At 35.8% G+C, this 12,988-nt stretch overlaps 1 protein-coding gene across 6 annotated transcripts in view; it reads left to right on the plus strand.

Annotated features, from left to right (window-relative positions):
- The window catches only part of EML4 (EMAP like 4), a 181,429-nt gene that overhangs the window by 81,164 nt on the left and 87,277 nt on the right, over positions 1–12,988 (plus strand). For all 6 annotated transcript variants that reach the window (XM_021001221.2, XM_078149491.1, XM_021001222.2 and 3 more), the window contains exons 2-3: positions 1,434–1,616; positions 11,952–12,069. In XM_021001221.2, the coding sequence (XP_020856880.1) occupies positions 1,434–1,616; positions 11,952–12,069 (301 nt within the window). The remainder of the gene's footprint in view (positions 1–1,433; positions 1,617–11,951; positions 12,070–12,988) is intronic.

Consider the following 12,988-nt stretch of genomic DNA (forward strand, 5'->3'; position numbering starts at 1 on the left):
ATAACTAATAGTGTTTACCTTACTGGAGTATAGTGAGGCTCAAATGAGTTTGCAAAGAATTTCTTTACACATCACCATCAGTAGAATGTTAGTGGAGGTATTAAATTCCACTTTTTTTTTTTTTTGCAAGGCAGTTGGGGTTGAGTGACTTACCTGGAGCCACACAGTTAGTAAGGCTGGATTTGAACTCAGGTCCTCCTGAATCCAGGGCCAGTGCTCTATCCACTGCGCCACCTAGCTGCCCCTTAAATTCTACTTTTAATAGACTCTGAACAATTAATAATTTTTATCTTATATTTAAGCTTTATGGAAGCATAAAGGAATGCATTCATTTTCTTTTTATTGCTGACATAATGCAATGTTAAGCATATTTAGAAATTATAAAATCCTCCCTGGGGGAGGCAATAGTACAAAAAAGGATATTTTATAAGTTTCAAGGCAGTCATACATGCGATTAGCTATTATTACTTTCTTTAAATACAGATTATCTAAATAAAATATAGGCAGTCATAATAATTTTACTAGCTTGACCTATAAGATTTTAGGAACAGTTTTTTTTTCCTGTTTTGTAACTGATATGGTTAGAAAAGCGCTAGACTAATACTCAGAAAGCTCTGCCAATGGCAGCACCGCTTAGTAGTGTATGACCTTAGAAAAGTCATATAACTTCTCTAAGCTTCAGTTTCCTTTTCATTAACTTAGAAGATTGTACAAAGTAACCCTTAAGACTCTTCCAACTTCAACTTTCAATGATTCAAAACTATATTTGAACATAGCATTAATTAAATTATATACACACGTGTGCACACTTATAAAAAGGGAGGGAGGGAAGAGGCATGTGTATATGTGATTTGCATTGGGAATGCTGAGGGGAGAAGGTGATCACGCAAGCAGTTTGTGTAATACTGGGCTTCCTGGCCAATGGCTGTGGGTTCGTAAGAGCTATATAAATAGGGTTATGGTTCATTCAGAGTAGAAGTAGACAAAGCGACCCACAAATCATCTCACAGTATAGTTTCATATATAAGGATGGTAATAGCTGAGAAAATAATTTACTGTGGCCAAATGCTTTGGAAAGTTTACTGTCTTTCCAGATTTCACATTTTCTGAAAACAATTTCCATTATATGTTCTGGAGATGAAGCAGAAATAATATATAGATATCTATACTGCATATTATTCAGTAATCATCCTAGGGAAAGTTTGGTCAGGGAAATTTGTTGTTATATTAAGATGTATTATTTATCAAGTTATGAAATAAATCTAAACTGGAACAAATTGAATAGAATCAATCCATGAAAGAGTTAAGGTTTTACTAGTCTTCGTATTTTCAAAAATCAATTTATGTGCTGTGTTTTTCTCATGATTTCTATTTAGATTTAGTCTTATGGAAATTATTTTGAAGATACCTTATTTTGTCTTAATTTTTAATAGATGATAGTATCTCTGCTACAAGTACTTCTGATGTCCAGGATCGTCTCTCTGCCCTTGAGTTGCGAGTTCAGCAACAAGAAGATGAAATCACAGTTCTGAAGGCAGCTTTGGCTGATGTGTTAAGGCGTCTTACAATCTCTGAAGATAATGTGGTATCTGTGAAAAAAACAGCCTCAAGTAAAGGTAATTAAATAGTAGGAATATTTCATTTTTCATTGTATTCTAGTTTCCTCTCAATACTATTTCTGTCATTAGAATTGTACGTGTAAAATATATTCCCTCTTAGGTCAGTTATCAGTAAAAGCTAATTTTGAGGTTTGTTGTTGTTTGGGTTTTTTTTTAATCTTAAAACTTATTCTAGGTTTTATGCATTAAGAGCTATATAAATATGCTGAATCTTATTACCAGTTCAAAATTTGTGATACTCGGTGGTGAATCAATTTATGACAAAGAGCTATATAAATATGCTGAATCTTATTACCAGTTCAAAATTTGTGATACTCGGTGGTGAATCAATTTATGACAAAGATTTTTTGAACAATCTAGTCTGACAAGATTGGTGGTACAAGAAGCAGATCTTCCAAGCCCTTTCAGAACCTGTTGTATACCATCCTCAGACAGCAACATAAGACATCATCACAGGCATATCTGACTAGGAAAAGAGGTTGTTTTGACCTTATCGACAGTGAGAGAAATGGGCAAATAGCTATTATAAGGTTATAGATGGACAGAACTTCAGATCATCTATTCCAACTTAACTCATTTCACAAGATGAGAAAACTAAGGCCCAGAGAGATTCAATGATGGGCCCAAAAATAAAAAGTAGGAGAGCTGGAATTTGAGCCTGAGTCCTGGGCTTAAAATTCAGCACTCTTCCCACCATGACAGGCAAAACTCCTAATGTGGGTAACAAGTCCATGTCTGTCCATATGACTCTCAGATCTGTAGATTAGATCTAATTTCTTTCCTGGACTGTAGACACAAAACCTTCTGAATTCTCCTTCCACAATGTCTCTCACCTTTGTCTCCACTCATGTGGCCACCAGCTAAGCTCACACTTTTATTATGTCTTTCCCGCACTGTTCTCATTGCCTCTTAACTGGTCTCCCTGCTTCTTCCTTTCTCTTCTTCCCTTCAGTGTTTTCTTTGCACATTTGTAAAATAATCATCCGTTAAGGTATAGGCCTGACCATGTCACTCCTAAACCTACTCAGACAAATATTTAAGGACCTCCATCATTTGGCTGCTACCTACCTTTCCAGACTTATTTCGCACTGTTCTTTATGAATTCTGTTCCAGCAAAACTGGATTGCTACCTGCTTACTGAAATCAGTGTTCCTTTCCTGCTTTCATGTATTTGTAAAAGGCATCCTTCAACCTGGCAGTGTATTACCTCCTCTTTTCTGTCTGACATCTAGTTGATGTGGTAGCTAAAGCACTGGGCCTAGAGTCAGGAAGACCTGAATTCAAATCTAGCCTCCAACACTTACAAGCTGTGACCCTGGGCAAGTCACTTGACCTCTGTCTACCTCAATTTCCTCAACTATAAAATGAAGAAAATAATAGCACCTACCTCCCAGAATTGTTTTGAGGGTAGGTGAAATAATATGTCAAATACTTATTGTGGTGCCTGGCACACAGCAGGTACTTAATAAATGCTCATTTCCTTCCTTCTCTCACTCCCTCTCCTTCCTCCCTCCCTTCCTTCCCCTTAATTTCCATTTATTCATTTCCCTGTGATACTTAACAAAGGAAAAAATGAGACAGTCTCTGCTGTCAAGGATCTTGTCCTACTGGAAGAAAACAACACATACACAGAAAATTAAAATACAAAAATACAAAACTATTACAGAGTAGATCATTTCCAAAGGTGAAGAGGGAGTGTGCATTCTAGGAATGGGAGATAGCCTGAGCAAATGAGAGGTAGGAAATGGAATGTCATGTATGGGAATAACAAGTAGAACAATGTATCTGGAACATAGGAAGGTACTCAGGAGAGTAATCTTCGGTAAACCTGGAATCAGACTGCAAAGGACTTGAAAAACCAGACAAAGGAGTTTGTGTTTTTGTCTTGGAGGCTGGAAGAAGTCCCTGGAGCCTTTTGAGTTGGAGAATGATTTGATCAGACCTGTGTTTTTGGAATATCAGTTTGACAGCCATATGGTAGATGGGTTGTAGACACAGGAGAGACTTGAAGAAGGCAGACCAATTATGAGGTTGTGACAGTAGTCAGGACAGTGGCTCTCAAATTGTCTGGGAACTCATTTTCAGAGAATCTTTGAGGTGAAAACTGTTTTCATGATAACATTAATATGTTTTCATTTCTAATACTGTAAATGTTGATAGACATAACCAAAGGCATGCTGGCTCTAGCTTGAACTGGCTTGTGAAAGCCAATTGTCATTTTTCAGTGTGAGCATTTACACTTTAAGAATTGGTATAGAAATCACCACCTTCACCACCTTAGAAATGCCACAGATCAGGGTTTGATTTATTGTTCTGTTGACTGTCTAGACTTAAAGAGAAAATGTTAATAGTGTAGATTAAACATAAAAGTGTGTGTACTCTCTCCTCCAACACCTCCTGAGAGCCAGTTGTTAAACATTTACCAGCACACCACTTGATGTAATCCACCTAAACAAAAGTTCTTTGGGATCATCAGTAATTTTTAAGAATATAAAGGGGTCTTAAGACCAAAAAGTTAGAAAACTGCTGATATGAGAAATAAGCAATAACTTGCTTGAACTAGGGTGATGGCTGTGTAAATGGAGAAAAGGGGCAGACGTGAGATAATATTTTGGTGATAATTGATATCCATCAATCGATGCTCAGGTCAAGGGCTATGTCCTACACAGAACTTTTCCTGTTCCCCTTAGATGTTAGTACTCTGTTCCTCCTCCCAGTTACCTTGTATTTATCTGTTAGATCTCTTCACCAAAATGTAAACAGTACAAGAACTTATTTTTGTCTTTTCATCTTTAATGCCTACATTAGTGTCTTGTACATTATAGACATTTAATATTTTTGAAATGTTAAATATCATTTAAAAATTAATCCTATGTTTTGAAAGCTTTCATTTACTCCAATTCATGTAACATGATATTATGCGAGAATAGTGGCCTGATGTTGCTTGTGAGTTCTTTCACTGACACATTTAAGTCCCTCTATTTACTTGAAACTAATGCTTTGACCATTTTATCTTTAAAATGGATTAGTAAAAGATTATAGAAATGAATTCAAAAATTATGAATTAAGATAGGCGATTCATTGTCTAGAAAAGAAAATGGGCTGGTCATGTGGCAAGAGTGAGGCTAAAAAGCCCACATGTTACATTGGTATCTACATAGTGTCAAAGGAGCTATAAGAAGGTCCCCAGCACATTAGGTGGACTTTCAGTGGCAGGTTGAGGAGAGAATATGGACAGAAGTCACAATGTGAAAAGGCATAGCTAAATTGCTACCTATATCATTACAAGGGGTATTCCAGCTGAAATCACAGATCCATCAGAGTATTCAATGGTGACATTTTCTGTTGGAAGAAAAAATGTACCCCTCTGAGATAGCTTTCCTGAATTGATATTGGAATTTCAAAAGTAATTCTTGTAATCATGTGCAGAGTTCCGTTAATGTTATCATTGGCAACCCTAGACTCCATTATCATGGAACTTGTCTGTATATAGACCATTATAGGAAGTGACAAGAAAAAATGTTTAATGACTGTCAGCTCTTGGCATTTGTTTGTAAGTTTAAAAATAGACTAAGTATTGAGAATGACATTAGACAATATATTTGTGTTACAAATATTTGGAATAAGCATTGTAAACATAATACTAATATATTAAGTTTTAATTATGGAACTTCGCAAAACACTTTAAAATTAAGGAATTATTTGTAGAATTTTTTTGTCCAACTAAGAATAAGAAGTAAAAGCTTCTTTTGCTATATTTTAATCTAATGTGAACTTTTGAATCCAGGTAAATAGTAATTTGTATTGTTCTAGTTCCCCTCTTGTGAGTTATTTACATTTCAATAATCACGCAAAGCAGTGGTGTCAAACTCATAGAAGCAAATGTCTGCAGGTTTTATATTCACTTAAGAAACCACAAATTCACATTATCTATGTTTTAATGTATAATTGATTAAACATTTCCTAATTATATTTTAATCTGGTTCTGACACACTTGGGAGTTTGGGGAGGAGTGGGAGAATTTGACATATCTGATATAAAGGATTTAAAATAAAAATATACCAAAAGAGTTTTTATGCTATTTTCTTTATAGTTATAATGTCCTTATTTGTAAATTTCAGTGGCAGTACTTTTAAAATAACCCTTTATGATTTTGGTGTTAAGGCACAAGCCAACTATTATGTCAGGCTTTTACTAGGCAGTTATTGTGTGCAACATGATTTGACCTTAGATCTCTCTAAATGCGTGTGATCAGCTATGCAATATTGGGATTATAAGGTTCTGTCATCTTATAGTAACATCATTCTACTGATTAAAAAATCAGAAACAATCTTAAACAATTACTTCCTTTTCTCATTTAAGTTACGTGCTATGTCTTTCAGTGTGCTGGCAACTTAAAAGCTAGGTGGCATAATGGATAGAGTGCTGGGCCTGAAGTCAGGAAAACCTGAGTTTAAAACTAGCCTCAGACATTTCCTGCTGCCTGACCCTGGGCAAGTCATTTGACCTCTGTTTGCCTTGGTTTCCTCATCCGTAAAATGGAGATGATAATAATAGCACCTACCTCCTGGTGTTGTTGTGAGGATCAAATGAGATAATAGTAGTAAAGGGCTTAGCATGGTGCCTGGCACCTAGTAAGTGCTTTATAAATGTTAGCTATTGTTATTTTTATTATTTGGGTTATAAGTTTCTCCTGAAGTGATGTTAGACCACTTGACTGGGTAGTTGGTTTCCTAAGTAATTTTTAAATTGTTAGCCATATAATTTTTAAAAATTATCTTCTCCAATAAAAAATGCTTCCTTTTTGATGGCAGTAAAACATTAGTACCATATGCTCATACTACTAGTTGAAATTTTAGTCATGCCAAATAAAATTACCTGTATTGTGGAGAGGGCTAAAGCACTTTTGGCTGTTGTCGACTGCCAGGAAGACAGATTGTATCACAGCTGGTGCCTGGAAAACCCATTAGGACCCATTGGGGGTGACCAAATGAATGTAATTTGAGAATCTTGTCCAAAGGCTCTATGTGTGTGTGTGTGTGTGTGTGTGTGTGTGTGTGTGTGTGTGTGTGTAGACAAATTAGTGTTACACTATCATATAAACTTAAAAGAATCAAACTGTTCTCCTGAAGATGGAAGCCAAGCACTTGAACCAGGAAATAGCTAGCAAGCCTAAGAGAGGAAGTATTACAAAAGGCACTTGAGAAATGACAGCACATACTATAGTTAAGCAGAGGTAAAAAGTGAGATTTGACATGTTTCTCAGTAGTTAAATATAAGATTACTGAGTATATGGAGATATGGATAATATCACTTGGCTCTTACTACAATTACCATTTAGTGAAAGGTGGGGTTTTTTTGTTTGTTTTTTAAGGGTGGGAGAGATTTGGGCATGTTTGAAGGCATCAGGGAAGGAGCTAGTTGATTGGGTAAAGATTAGGGATGGGAGGGTGTTGATTGTGGAAGCAGTCTGTTGGAGAAGATTAGAGGGTATGGGATCCAGGGAACACCGAGGAACTGGCCCTAACAGGAAGAAAAGCTACTTCATTATCAAAGAGTACAGGGAAAGGAGAAAAGAGTAGATGGTGTCACAAGGTTTTGACATGAAGAGAAACAGAGGCTTAGAGTGAATGGAGTACATGTTTCTGTAATATATAACTATTGATTCTAGTCTTTAAAAGCTGAGATAAATTAGATATAGTGACAAGATCATTTCGGGCAAAAGACATGGTATAAATACAAAGGGAAGAATTTACTGATACGAGAGAAAAATAGATTAGCAGACCTGAAGTAGAAAAGTGAGTGTTAAGCTAGTGAACTATCGAACCTCTAATGCCATGATGACAGGTTTGAACATGGTACAATAGAAAATAGAGAGCCTAGAAATATTCTTGAGTATAGTATCTAATAGGATGAAAAACCACTCAAGGAATGCTTCTCTACTTCAAATTATCAGGGACAATTATGTGTTACTAAATTCCCATCCTCATAAAAAGGAGAAGAAATAAGAAAAAAAATTTCATTGCAGAGAATGAAAGGAATAGGAGTAGAGTAATAGGACAAAGGAGGAAAGGAAGAAGGGTCACTCTACATTTCAGAGCTTAAAAAACCAAAAATCTGAGACTCTACCTGGAGGAGGATGCTCAGAGGAGGAAGCAGCTACTTTTCCTCCAAGGAATGGTAAAGTAGATCCACAGATGTTCTCTAGTGAAACATCACATGGTAAAAATCAGCGGAAGAAGGGAAGAGTATTAGTGTTTGGTGATTGCTTCTTGAGAGAGGTACTGAGGCAGCTCATTGTTAGCCTGACAATGCAGAGATCTGTTGTCTTTCCCAGAGGGGAGGGGAGGGGGGTTACGTGCATACACATACACTGTCCCTGATGATCTCAAGTGTAGATGCATTCCTTGAATAGTTTTCATCCTATTTATGTAATAGAGAAATAGGTAGATAAATATGTCTTCCAGGGGTGGGAGGGAGGGTAATATGTATATGTATGCATATAACAGTTTGAGAACCTCCCAATATTTGGCAAACCTGATGACTACTGCCCAGTTATGCCGATGTACCTAGATACACATTGTATTGCCAGAGGGAGCCTAGAAAGCATTGCCAAAGATTAGAAGACTTATTTGAAAAATTGAGGCTCTTAAGGACATGGTTGATTCCTTACTGCTCATCATTTCAAAAGAGAAAAACTGATTTGGGAAGTAAAGAGCTAGGAAAGGATTGAGTTGGTGTAAAAAGTATATTTGGACTTAATAAGTCTCAATGTGAAATATAGGAATAAGAGGTTCCTGTCCAGGGATGTAATATACCTAACAAAGCCTAGTAAAAATGTGTTTGCTCTCTTAGGTATCTAATGAAAGGGTCTTTAAACTAGAATGGAAGTGGGACACAAGGGAAGAGGTAAGGAAAAAATGCCTTGGTATATCTACCAAGCTAGGTAAAATAGAAAAATTGCTTCAGTGTAAGAAGACTGGCATTTGGATCACCTAGATATTCATAAGGTTCGCTCTAAGAAAAGAGACAATAGTAAAGCCCCTAGCCCCATGTGACTATACACAAATGCATGCTATGTAGGCAACCAAGAAGATGAACTAGAGGTCCAGCAGCAAATTTGACCACCTTGGCATGCACAAGATTTGGGGAGAGACTAATGACTGATCTATGGGCTTATATGGACTATAGAATTAAAGGAATAGGAGTAGAATTTGCTATCCTTTATTCATAAGTAACACAGGTTGGGTAGCATTGTATATAAAGAAGGTTATAGTCACATGAGAATATCCAGGAGTTTGGTGGGAGAAAAGCATGATGTAGAAAATTTAGATGAAGAGTAATGGAGGAAAGAAACAGAAGTTGATTTTGTCATCAGTATAGCAGATGTTAATTTCTTGGCTTGCTTTAATGATGGTTTCATCCTTTAAATGATAGAGTAATCAAGAAGGGGAAGTGTTTTCAGTCAGGTTCACCAACAAGGACTGGTTGATAAAGTGGAAATGATGACTATTGGAGAGAGATGAAAATTCCATCTTCTATTTTGTGATAGAGGACAGGAAAGCTGGGGATAGCTTAACCTATTTTAGATTTGGGGAAGGGAGGTTTCAAGAGGAAGGTTAAAGTAGGATGTCAGGGACTAAAATTCCCTAGGGGAAGTGTTGAAACAACTGTAATGCCAGTACTCTTGGTTCAGGTTTCATGTTGGAATAATAGGAGGCACTCGCAAGTCACTGAAAGTTAACAAAAGGAAGTTTAGTTTGCCCTAATACAGAAATGTAATGACAGTACAGTGGCATTTAGCTTTTTTAGTTGCAGTCCTCCTTTTCTCCTTATGGAAAAGCATCTGGTCATCAGAGGAGAATATGTTTACTCAATGCACCTTCAAAAATCCACAAAGACTGAGGGATTCCAGCTGCCTATGCTAGAGCTTTTTATGCCCTTGGATGACCAGGAAGTCACATATACAAAAGCTTAGGGACCCACTCCAGGGAGAGCTATGAATCTTTTTAGGGAAAACACCCCTAGGATTATGGAAGTGGGTCCTAGGCCTTCCCTTGTTGTGAGTAGGGGGAAAGAAGCTACATTAGGGAAATTTTGGTAAATATTAGTTTTGTTACAAGAAGTGAGCCCAGGAAGGATGTCAAGTTGTCAAGTATAAAATTTCAGACGAAAACGATTCTGATGAGGAAGAAAAACAGAATTTGTCTGAAAAGAACAATGTTGATTCATGAAGAACTTAGATTTTCAAAAAGTAGGTACAGAAAATGTAAATAAGCAAGGCCAGATAACAGGATACGTATAAAAGTAGCATAAGGCTGTAAGAATCATTCTAGGTATGCTAACACAAAGATCAAAAAGGTCTTAAGAAGCTAGAACATTCAGCTGGATCTGTATGATGAAATTTAATAGGAATTTAAAGTCTTACATTTAGGTTTTTAAAAATCAACTACATAAACAAGTAAGACACCTATTTGAAGTAAATCTGGGAACTTTAGTTGTATCATTTGTTCCATATGAGTCAACAGTGTGATCTGGCAGCCAAAGAAACTAATGCAGTCTTAAACTATATAGTTTCTAGGGCCAAGGAAGTCCCTCTGTACTCTACCTTGGTCTGACCATATCTGGATTATTACGTTCCATTCTGAGCACCACAGTTTAGTAAGGGCATTGATAAATTAGAGAACATTCACAGGAGAACAGCCAGAATCAATGGAAAATTACTTTATGTAAGGGAAAACTTTCTTTATTAGAACTACCTAATAGTGGAATGGGCTGGCTCAGGAAGTGGTAGGTTACCCTTCGTCGAAAATCTAAGCACAATTTAGATCGCCACCTGTCAGGTGTATTGTAATAAGAATTCATTCTTAAGTATTTGGATTAGATGGCATGTCAGAGTCTCTTCTAGCTCTGAAATTCTTTACTTTTTGTTTAAGGAAGATTTATTTTAACAGTTGTATGTAGGTGAGAACAAGGCAAGGAAACTTGGAGGAATCTAAGCATGAAGTGTTTGGATTCTGGACTAAGGTAGGAGAAAGGGTAGTTCTGAAAGACGGGGATAAGAAATCAAAAAGTCTTGCTGATGGGTTGGAAGTGAACAAAAAAGAGGAAGAGAACCAAAACTAACCCCAAAGCTAATTTAATTTTATAATGTTTTCTCTAATACTTTAATTCTTTTTCTATAATATCTATCATATTTGACTTATAAGTTACTGAAGTCTTTTGCAGATGATTTTTTTTCTATTGGGGCATTAGTTTAAGCTGAAGTAAAAAAGAAAACTAGATAGAGATTTCCTTAAAATACAAAGGGCATGTGGTATTCTGGTTGTTTTTTGTTTTGTTTAAAGTAATCTCTAAATAGCCATTTTGATTAGAACCAAATCACAGAATTTCAGGATTAGAAAGGATCTTATTGGCCATCTAGTCCAACCCATACCTGAAGAATTTCCACCACAACACACATGACAAATGGTCATGCATCTTCTACTTAAGGATCTCCAATGAAGAAAGAACCCATTGTCTCCTAAGGCATCCCTTTGACAAGCTTCATTTCCCTTATAGCAAGCCTAAATTTGCCTCTGAAAACAAACCAAAAAAAATGGCAGTGGAAATCCAATTCCTCCTACATATGACAGCCTTTCAAATACTTTAGTACTCCTCCTTTCCCCCATTCTTCTCGAGATTAAATAACCCCAGTTCTTTCACTTGGTGAAATTTTAATAATAATTCAGTATATGCTAAACATCAGAAGGAAATCTGTATGTTTCAGTAGACTTTTATTTTTAATAACCCTTTTCTTTTTTTAATTAATTTTTAATTATCAACAATCACTACCATAAGCTTTTGAGTTTTAAATTTTTCCTCTCCCTCCCTTCCCACCTACCTCCCTCCCCAAGACAGCACACAATCTGATATAGGCTATACATATACATTCCTATTAAACATATTTTCACATTAGTGGTGTTGTAAGTAAGAATTAGAACCAATAAGGAGGAACCACCAGAAAGAGGAAACAAAACACAACAGAAGAAAAAAATAGCAAATAGTATGCCTTGATCTACATTCATACTCCATAGTTCTTTCTTCTTTGTGGATAGCATTTTCCATCATGAGGCCTTTGGCGATGTCTTAGATCCTTTTATTGCTGAGAAGGATTAAGTCTATCAATGTTAGTCATTGCACAATGTGGCTGTTACTATGTACAACATTCTCCTGGTTCTGCTCACTTCACTCAGCATCAGACCATACAAGTCTTTCCAGGTTTAATAACCCCTTTTCTGATGACAGATATTTTAAAAGTTTGATACAGTGCTTTCCTTAAATCTTTTTTAGGTCCGCCAGCCCTTTCTATTTCCTGTGTAAGCAATGGCAGTGGTAGAAGCAGAAAAACAAACCATGCCAGCCCGATATCAATATCAAGAAAAGAAACCTTTTCATCTGCTGCTAAAAGGTATCTGTCAAAAATGAGCTACCAGTGTCACAAACTGTACAGATGTCAGCTTTAAATCACAGGCTATTTCTGGAAATTAATAGTGGATTCCAAATGAAATATTCTTTTAAACACTTGATTTCTAAATGTTTACTCATTTTGTAACTATGCTGAATTAATGAAGAATAGGGAAGCATTTGGTTCTAACTAAAAGAACCAAACAACCTAATTCCTTGTTTTCTTTTTCTTAAAAAATTTGACTAACCATCTGTCATTAATGTATAATTTCAGTGATTTTTTTCTAATACATCAACTATAATATGATTACATTATTATATTTTCCATAGAAATAAAATCTGGGACATTTTCATGAGGTAGGAAAGAAGTATTAAAATTACTGGATCTTTGGCTGGGATTGCAAAATAAATGCTGTGTTTGGGGAGAAAATTATACTTTCAAAATATTCTGAAAATGTAACTGTTTCCATAGTTTTTAATCTTTAACATTCTGCTGATTATTTTTATTTAATTTTTATATTTGCCTTCATTTATTATTCTGGTAATGTTGTTTACAGGATTTTTCCCATCTGTGTAGTTCCTAGCCAGTGATATCATGACATTATCGAATCAATATATGCCCTTACATCTGCTTGCTGCAGAACAGTTATTGAAGAAGAAGCTGAAGAAATAGAAAATATTTTAGCTTTCTGATATTGGTGAACTGTACTACTTTGGAGACAAAATAGATTACTTTAATGTCCATGTCTTATTTTCAATATAGTTTCAGTTTCTTTGCCAAACAGATCAGACCAGAGAAGGTAGATTCAGTATAACATTAGGAAGTTATTGTGTCTGAAAAACTTTACTTATTTTAATTATCAGGAAAACTGATAAAGCAAAAGCATAGGGCTATATAGTAAAGTAGAATTTAATGTCTTGTG

Source organism: Phascolarctos cinereus, unplaced genomic scaffold (assembly GCF_003287225.1).
Source record: "Phascolarctos cinereus isolate Bilbo 61053 unplaced genomic scaffold, phaCin_HiC Scaffold_2;HRSCAF=192, whole genome shotgun sequence".
Lineage (NCBI taxonomy): Eukaryota > Metazoa > Chordata > Mammalia > Diprotodontia > Phascolarctidae > Phascolarctos > Phascolarctos cinereus.